The following is a 9646-nucleotide window of genomic DNA, read 5'->3' on the forward strand; positions in this document are numbered from 1 at the left end:
AACAGGTTCATTACTTTTTCATCTAGTCACTGTCAAACGGTCCTGTTATCATGAGCTTCATTGTGCATCACCTGTATATTTAGTATCGGACTCGTTCCAAGTCACTTGAGCAGAATAATATAATTTGCATTACCATTTGCAACAACATGACTCTTTGCCTGCAGCATGTTCAAAACCGGACTACCTTTAATCAAGTAATTTTGCAGGACGCAGTATATAAGGGCTGGGCAGTATGGCAGTGAATGACATATTACAGGTTGAATGTACAGTGCCTTCGGAATGTATCCAGACCCCTGGACTTTTTCCACATTTTGTTAGGTAAAAGCCTAATTCTAAAAATGTAATCTACACACAATACCCCATAATGACAAAGCAAAAACTGTTTACACATTTTTGCAAAAGTATTAAAAATACAACTGAAATATTACATCTACATAAGTATTCAGACCCTTTACTCAGTACTTCATTGAAGCACCTTTGTCAGCGATTTCAGCCTAGAGTCTTCTTGGGTATGACGCGGCAAGCTTGGCACACCTGTATCTGGGGAGTTTCTCCCATTCTTCTCTGCAGACCATATCAAGCTCTCTCAGGTTGGATGGGATCGTCGCTGCACAGCTATTTTCAGGTCTCTCCCCAGATGTTCGATCGGTTTCAAGTCCAGGCTCTGGCTGGGCCACTCAAAGACATTCAGAGACTTGTCCGGAAGCCACTCCTGTGTGTGTCTTGTATGTGTGCTTAGGATTTTTGCCCCCCAACCTGCTCCAGGTTTTCAGCAAGGATCTTTGCTCTGGTCTTTGCTCTGTTCATCTTCACCTCAACCCTGACTAATCTCCCAGTCCCTGCTGCTAAAAAACATCCCCACAGCATGATGCTGCCACCACAATGCTTCACCGTAAGGATGGTGCCAGGTTTCCTCCAAACGTGACACTTGGCATTCAGGACAGAGTTCAATCTGGTTTCTCGTGGTCTGAGAGTCTTCAGGTGCCTTTTGGCAAAGTCCAAGCGGGCTGTCATGTGCCTGTTACTGAGGAGTGGCTTTCGTCTGGCCACTCTACCATAAAGGCCTAATTGGTAGAATGCTGCAGACTGTTGTCCTTCTGGAAGTTTCTCCCATCTCCACAGATGAGCTCTGTCAGAGTGATCATCAGGTTTCTTGGTCAACTCCCTGACTAAGGGCCTTCTCCCCCAATTGCTCAGTTTTGCCAGGCAGCCTGCTCAAGGAAGAGTCTTGGTGGTTCGAAACTTCTTCCATTTGAGAATTGAAACCAAACTGCAGGAATTTTTTGGTACCCTTTGCCATGCCTGTGCCTGGACACAATCCTGTCTTGGAGCTCTACGGACAACTCCTTTGACCTCGTGGCATGCACAGTCAATTGTGCGTCTTAAATAGACAGGTGTGTGCGAACTTTTCCAAACCATGTCCAATCACTTGAATTTACCACAGGTGGACTCCAATCAAGTTGAAGAAAGGTCAAGGATAAATCGATGAAAACAGGATGCAACCGTGCTCAATTTCGAGTCTCATAGCAAAGGGTTTGAATAATTTGACGCATATCTTAAAATCAAACATTTGTCGTAAGAAAGACACCCAAATCTTGGAAATCAGCTTTTGTTTTACCACTCAAGGTGATGGTAATAAATTGGATAATTATTAGCCCACCTAAGCTCTCCTGTTTGGCCAAAATTCTAGTAATTGGTGAAAAAGCAACTACAATATTTAACTGTTAACACTTTCTAATAATCAATCTGGCTTCAGTACTACTATGGCCACTGTACGTGTTGTAAATATTACTAATGCCCGAGATAATAGAAAGTACTGTGCTGCCTTGTTCATAGACTTATTGAAAGCTTGTGACACTGTAGACCATGCCACTAAACTTAAGACTTGTCCATTTTAAATATTTAATGGATTTTTATTTTTGTAGTAATGCAAGTTCTTGTGCTGTAAAGGCAATAACCCATGTAAATGTAATCTATTGCTGTATTATCTGTGATCGTTGTTTGTCTTATGTAGTTTCTTAATCATTGTATGCGTAAACATGTATACGCAGGGACCAGCTGTAAGAGACCTTGGTCTCAGTCTGTGTTCCTTGTTGAAAAATTATAAAGTTAATATTTTTTGCAAAAATTCATAACCCGTTTTTGCTTTATCATAGGGTATTGTGTATAGATAGAATGCTGATTAAATCTATCCATTTTAGAATAAGGCTGTAATGTAACAAAGTGTGAAAAAAGTCAAGGGGCCGAACATTTTCCAAGGGCACTATGACTGGAGCATCATGCGTCACGTATCCATTCTAAAAAGGTTACCGGTCTACCAGAGGGTGTCCACCAATTATATAAAAACAGGCTTTTAAATCAGTTAACCTAAAACCATATACATTGAATATGCATGTGGTTTAAGTAGTTCTGCATTATAACCAACAAGTAGCATTTAATGACCATTAAGCTATAAGAAATCATTCAGATGTGAGCCATTAATGACAAGAATATGACCCGTTTTTTCTTTTAATTGATGCTTAGATTAGATTTTTTTTTTTTTAAACATTACTTTCCAAAACAAGTGTCATGCACAACGCAGAGCTAGACATTGCACAGTCAGACTGAGGCTTTGGATGAATAAAAAAAAGCTGCATGTTACACTTCAACATTACACTACTACCCTATCCCTTAACACTGGAGTCAAAGAAAAACACATCCTCTTCACATTGCACCTGTTTAGGAACAATTAAAAACCAAACAAAAAATCTAAGAAATCTAGGTAGAATAAGTCCAGACCCCGGCGCAGCAGGGCTGTCAACTGAATGGGGACTAGAGAAAGAAATTTGATTAAAAACCCACATTGTTCCAAGAAATACACTAAGGCAGTTAAGTTTCCCTACCCTGTGGAACTCCATTTATGGAAATCCACAACATTTCACTTATGAAAATGTATTTATCAAAAGGATAAACAAAACTAAGCATGACAGAAGAACCAACTTTAACGTCTTTTTTCCTTCCTATCAGACTTGCGATCCCGGTCACTGCGAGAGGACATCTTCCCTGACCGGCAGCCCTCAGAGCTGGTCCTCTTCCTGTCAGACTTAGAGCCCTTGTCTTTGGAACCTTTGGATTCACGACCACTGGCCATGGACGACTTCTGGCTCTTGTCACCACCTCCCTTCTTCCTCTCGGACGGCTTCCTCCTGTGCTTCCTGTCCTTCCTCCCACGGCTGCGGCTCCTGCTAGAGGAGCTGGAAGAGGAGCTGCCGCTGGAGGAGCTGCTCCTGCTGGAGGAGCCGCTAGAGGAGCCGGAGCTCCCGCTGGATGAGGAGCCAGAAGAGCTACTGGAGGAGCTACTGCTGCCACCATCATCTCCCTTCTTGTCCTTTGACTTGGACTTTCCACGTCCCCTGCTTGATTCCCCGATCAGAGGCTCCAGCTCCTTGGGGGCAGCATCATACTGGGCAGGCTGGACATCAACAGTCTGCTTCATTGCACCTTGATCAGCCTCTTGGCTCTGCTCTGTTGTGAGAGGCTCTGTTCCAGCCTCCAGCAGCGGGATCTGAACCTCAGGGGCTATAGATGCTCCATCAGAGACTTCCAGACTAGGGTTGGGCTCTGAGAGCAGGGGTATGGACACTTCTGTATGTGGCTCTTCATCTTCAGTTGGTTGCATTTCAAAGCTTTTGTCCTGGTCGTCTGACACAGCTGTGGGGTCCTGATTCTGAAGCAGCTTATTTTCCTTTTCTACCTGAACCTGTTGCTGTTCTGCTTCCTTCTCATTATCTACCTCTGCCCCACCTATCACCAAACTATCCTCCATCTTCTTATCCTGATCCCCGACCTGCCATTCAGCCTCCCTCACCACTGCAGTAACCTCCATCTGCTCTTCCACCTCTCTGAACTCTATTATTCTAATGTCTTGACCATTTTCCTCATTCTCCCCCTTCATAGGTGCCTGCTCCCTGACTTTCTCTCCTGGCTTTTTCTTTCTGTCCTCCTTACGCTTTACACCCACATCCCCCTCTAGTGTTGTCTCATCCTCCATCTCCACATTAAACCGATTACCTGTCGCTTTGACTACCTGACCCGGGGGCTTACCCTCCTCTTGTTCTTCTTTCTTCAGGTCCTTACCCAGAGCGTTGTCCCTCAGAGACTGGCGTCGAGGCCGAGCCTCCATCTTATTCAGATACTCGGCAAACGCCTCGCATCTCTCCTCAAACATAACTGGAAACAGGGATAAAACAAAAACAGATTCAGTGAGACAACGCAAACCAAGGACGTGTATTATTGCCACTTGTCGAGTGCAGAGGAATGGCTAAAGGCACAATTGCTTACCATTCATTTTTTTCTGCGACTCATCAAAGAGCTTCTGAGTGGCTGAGCACATCCTCCCAGGCAGATAGAATATGGGTGGCTTGGTCTTTGTGCGGATGTACTTGACAATTTTTGTATTGTGCTCATTCCACTCCTCTTGCTAGAATAAAAAAAAGTTAATGAGCACAGAATCTCCTCATTGACATGTGGGGAAAACGCACGAGGGTTTAATTTAATCTTACTGCAATGTTCCTACTGGTTTAACATTTCCTTTGTTTTCTAAGGCTACACCATAACCAATAAGATTGAATATTGCTTTCAAGAAAGGTCCTTACCAAGTGAGCAAGCTCCACTTTCTGTTCCAACAGTTTTAGCTCTGTCTGCTTGGCACGCCTCTCATCAAAGAGCTCTCGTCTTTCGCCCTCTACTTTCTTGCGTTCTTGTTCAGCTTGAACTTCCAATTTCTGTTCAATCTCAATGCGTTTCTTTTGCTAAATCGAGATAAAACATTAAACAAAAATGAATTTCCCATTGGGAAATATTCCAAACTATAGCTTAATTGCTGGAATCATTTTCACCAAGCATAAAGCTAAGGCCAATTTTTATGCATTTACAGTATTTGAACAGCAGTGATTAGTTTTATTGATGCACATAGAGTAAAACGTTATCCCTACCCTATCTGTTGCCACATTAGATTCCTGCTTAAATTTCTGTAACGTTCCCATCAACAGGCCAAACATGCGTCGATTCCTATAGATGAAAAAGAAGCAAAAGCAATGACTAGCATGATAACAGATGATTTACTGGAAATAGAAAAGTTCAATTTAGCACATGCTCTTACCCAGAGCAACTTAAGAGGCAGAATTAGGGTAAAGTGACTTACTCACGGGCACAGATTAGCACCTAGTCTGCTAAGGGATTCGAACCAGCGACCTTTCGGTTACTGGCGCTCTTAATCACTAGGCTACCTACCACCCACTTATTCCTCACGCATACGTAGTGATGCATTACCTTTGTTTTCCCCTCTCATCCATGGTCTGATCCTGAATCAGGTCTCGACGCGTACGCTCCTTGGAGGTAGCTACTACTGATGACTGCAACGCTGGCTATGTATGGAGAATGGCAAGCAGGGAGTTAAAACATTGAGGGAAAGATTAAAGATATTCAGTGTACAATGATTTACCTTCTTGACATCGTCATCATCCTCAGCGTCACTGTCATGGCGTGAATCTCTCCTCGCTCGCTGGTCACCGGCCAGCCTATACAATAAAGACACGCAAGAGGACAAATACGTGATTTACCGGCCATATGAAATAGAAATCTGTTTGAATACCACCAGGTGTAGGTAATGCCTTTGTAGGAGAGCACCCTGACGATTCATTGACACCACATGGAAGTGACTGCAATAATTGTAAGGAGGAATGGCAGCCTACCAAGTGAAAGTTGGCTTCTTGCACATCTGCATCTATTTGGGCTCTATGTCTATTTTTTCACTTGTCTGTGCAGCCATCTTTGGTACAGTAGCTAACTGATTGCCACCAATTTTTTTAAAGCCAACTACTTGACCAGGCTTTAGAGGGAGAGAAACAAAAGTGACTTCATTTAAATATGAGGGAATTCTCTTTCAGGGATATTAACCCAGCATAACATCCAAAAATACCACAACACTTCACCCATACAACTTATGCTGTCACGGAGCTGATGGCACGGGAAGGTTTGCGCCCAGAACCAGTTGATAAAAAGTTCCAATTGACAGACCACTCAAGACAGTGTGGACAGGCAGAGTAGAAAGATGACTAAATTGAAAGACAACCTGAAACAACTTCCACGCAAAGCAAATATGATTGAGGATATTTATTTTTCGGTGTATATTCTGACAATTTCTTCTTATTGTAATTATTTAAAAATGGGCCAACGGCTGGCTAAAGGAAACGCAACTACACTCCCTAAACAAATCACAATCAGAAACACCAAGCTCTAAGGCCAGGGAGAAAGCCCCCTGCAGTAATGGATAGCAGATTCATGCTGAAAACCAAACAAATTAGGCATGGCTATATACCCTACATTGCATGTGATTTTTTACTGTGAAGGTGTATCCAAGCATGAAAATCATTGATGCAATTCTCTGTCAAGGGTGAGATCTGAACCGCAGTCTTCAGCTCAGGAAACCAACCAAAACAGTAGTAAATGTATCACCCGATTTACTTAGAGGCACGTTAATAGAGCAACAATGATTTTGAAGTTGCAGGCAGAGCCATCACTTGAGAACTCACTTCTGTCATCATGAAGTGATTTGAGTAGCCAAGGATCATATGACCATATGACCTTACCAGCCACCCTAGACCCAGACCCACTTCCGTTTGCATACCACCCCAAAAGGTCCACAGATGATGCAATCGCCATCGCACTGCTCTTACCCATCTGGACAAAAGGATTCAACACCATAGTATCCTCAAAATACATCAAGCTGGGGGCCCTCTGTCTCAACCCCTCTCTGTGCAAGAGAGTCCTGGACTCTCACATGGGTGCGTGCTCAGCCCCCTCCTGTACTCCCTGTTCAACCATGACTGTGGCCATGCACGCATCCAACTTAATCCTCAAGTTTGCAGACGACACAACAGTAGTGGCCTTGATCACCAACAATGCGACAGCCTACAGGGAGGTGAGGGCACTCTGAGTGTGGTGTCAAGAAAACAACCTCACACAAAGTCAACATAAAGGAGATGATCCTGGACTTCAGGAAACAGCAGAGGGAGCACCCCCCCTAGCCACATCAAAGGGACAGCAGTGGTGAAGATGGAAAGTTAAGTTCCTGGGCATACACATCACAGACAAACTGAAATGGTCCACCCAACAGCGCCTCAACCTCAGGAGTCTAAAGAAATTTGGCTCGTCACCTAAAACCCTGACTAACTTTAACAGATCCACAATCAAGAGCATCCTGTCAGGCTGTATCACAGCCTGGTACAGCAACTGCAAGGCTATCCAGAGAGTGGTGCGGTCTGTACAATGCATCATCTGGGGGCAAACTACCTGCCCTCCATGACACCTTCAGCACCCAATGACAAAGGCCGGCCAAAAAGTACAAGAACAATAACCACCCAAGCCACTGCCTGTTCACCCCACTATCACCCAGAAGGCAAAGTCAGTACAGGTGCATCAAAACTGGGGCCAAGAGACTAAAAAAAATATCTCTTGACCATCAGACTGCTAAAAAGCAATCACTAACAGAGGCTGCTGCCTACATTGAGACCAATCACTGGCCACTTCATTAAGTGGATCATTATCACTTCATACAATGCACTTAAATGTATACATATCTTACATTACTCATATCACACTATTTTACACCCTCTCTTGCACCTTGCCTATGCCTCTCAGCCATTCCTCATCCATATACGTACATGTACATATTCACCCCTTTAGATGGGGTAGTTGGGGTATTGTTTGATTACTTGTTACATATTACTGCACTGTCGGAACTAGAAGCACAGGCATCTCGTTACACTCAAATCATCTGCTAACCATGTGACGAGTAATTTGATTCGAGTAGAGAGAGTACCACTCCCGCAGGAAAAGGACCAGATCTATAGATTATTCTAACCTCAGAAGGGCCCCTTCAATGTCCCTCTGTTTAGCTGGGGGTCCTCCAGGTCCTCCACCAATGTCGGAGAGTCCACGTCTGTAGACAAGTATGAATGTTACATAAAGCTCTGACAGAGATAATGACACCAACTACGGAAAGTAAGGCTAAATGTTTTACCTCAACAAGTTGATTCCTCGTCCCCTACCTCCAACGCCTGGGATGGTTGGCCTTCTAGCTTGGCCAGGTCTGAAAAGAAGGTAGAGAGATTAGTTACTTCTTATGATTTAGCTGTAACATAGACGGACCAGAGCTGTAGTCATAGCTAGCGATAGATTTGAGAAAACCTAGCTAGCTGACGTTATATAGGGGTGTTAATCCATTTGGAATAGAGACAATAAATCAGTGTGGAAAAGCTGGATAAGTCTGGACATGAAACTGAATCGAAACTATCGTGGCTAGTAGTTATTAATTAGCAAGCTAACGTTAATGGGAGAATAAAACGTAACTGACAAGGACTGGGTAAGTTAGCTTGCTAGCAGAAAAAATATGATAATATTAGTACTCTCTCGCTAACTTAACGTTACTTCGCGAGTTCAACAATAATGAATGGGCAACCGCAAACGCCCAGCTGTCACCTACCGGTAAGTAAAAACTCCAGTAAGCCATTTAAGTATATGTACTTCCATTTAACTAGACAACTACCACATGGCCGATTCGATTATATAGCACGCACCCTGGTTGTGCACGAGAATGGGAGATGCCATTTTTTTCTTGGGACTGGCGTATTGCTAGATAACGTTAGACGAATAAAGGCTGACACATAGAATACAATGTTGCGTTTCAAAATGCAGTATGTCTTACCTCAATTCATTAGGATCCCGGCCAGTTAATTTACGGATATTATCGTCTACATTTTTCAAACTCTCTTTAGCTTTCTCAAGCTGGGCTTGCAAAGAACCTACTGCCACCGCCATCTTAGCTAACAAGCTTTCCTCACAGGTCGCTCGATGCAATGCATCATGGGGGGGTGATAAACGCGTTTCACTACGTTGATTGACAACTCAAATGCCCAATTGGGAAATTCATTAGCGTAAACGCACACGTCCATAAAGTGTGGGTTACTGTTTTCCGAAATAGTAAACATTGCAAATGGTTGGGGTAAGGATGTCCCAAGGATTCCAGAAAGCAATGATCATAAATGTGAGCATTCTCCAATCGCGACATGTCCAGTATTTTCTTGACGATAATTAAATATTTTCTTTGGACGAGATCGTTTGCATGGCACGGTGCCCCGGGACCATTCCATTGGTCCTGAAGTGAAACTCCACCCGGACACCGGTCCATGCAAAACGAACTCACCCATTGATTCTGACTCGGCCCTGTATATTGTTTAATTAGGTCACATGACCTTGATTTGACGCTTTTTCATCTAACTGTCCCGTTTTCTTTTGGTCAGCAGCACCATCCTCAGACACTTACTTTTGGTCCAATTCTCATTTTTGTAAAATACTTAAAATAAAGGCTATAATTCAGGTCATGTCACATTATTAACCAAAACACAGGGCCCTAATGATGACAAATAATAATTTGGATGTTTTGATCCTAAAGTTACACCACAAAAAAGTGGCATTTAAAACATCTGGTTACTAAAACACTCCTTCAGAACAATGGATTTATGTGTATGTCTGATGTCCGTGTGGCATACAGTTTTTCTTTAAGGTACATAGCAGTGGTGGGCTTGTAAAGATGAAAACACAACAA

General features: G+C 43.3%; 1 protein-coding gene across 1 annotated transcript; it reads right to left on the reverse strand.

The window, feature by feature from the left end:
* Nucleotides 1–2492: 2492 nt before the first annotated feature.
* LOC118368134 (pinin-like) lies at nucleotides 2493–8911 on the reverse strand. The gene is made up of 9 exons (XM_035751933.2): nucleotides 8747–8911; nucleotides 8063–8131; nucleotides 7904–7981; nucleotides 5483–5558; nucleotides 5311–5405; nucleotides 4974–5049; nucleotides 4635–4790; nucleotides 4321–4459; nucleotides 2493–4209 (listed from the first exon to the last, which is right to left on the reverse strand). Exons 1-9 carry the CDS (start codon nucleotides 8857–8859, stop codon nucleotides 2981–2983), a joined length of 2031 nt encoding a protein of 676 aa, XP_035607826.1. The 5' UTR covers nucleotides 8860–8911; the 3' UTR covers nucleotides 2493–2980.
* Between the last annotated feature and the right edge of the window lie 735 nt (nucleotides 8912–9646).

The sequence above is a fragment of the Oncorhynchus keta genome, chromosome 35, assembly GCF_023373465.1.
Source record: "Oncorhynchus keta strain PuntledgeMale-10-30-2019 chromosome 35, Oket_V2, whole genome shotgun sequence".
NCBI lineage: Eukaryota > Metazoa > Chordata > Actinopteri > Salmoniformes > Salmonidae > Oncorhynchus > Oncorhynchus keta.

Excerpts from the sequence above, each read along its gene's own strand:
- LOC118368134 (XM_035751933.2), bottom strand. The coding sequence starts at position 8,859 with ATGGCGGTGGCAGTAGGTTCTTTGCAAGCCCAGCTTGAGAAAGCTAAA. Across the intron at positions 7,982-8,062 it reads CGAGGAATCAACTTGTTGAG|ACGTGGACTCTCCGACATTG; the intron begins GTAAAACATTTA and ends ACTTGTCTACAG. Across the intron at positions 4,460-4,634 it reads AAGTGGAGCTTGCTCACTTG|CAAGAGGAGTGGAATGAGCA; the intron begins GTAAGGACCTTT and ends TTTTTATTCTAG.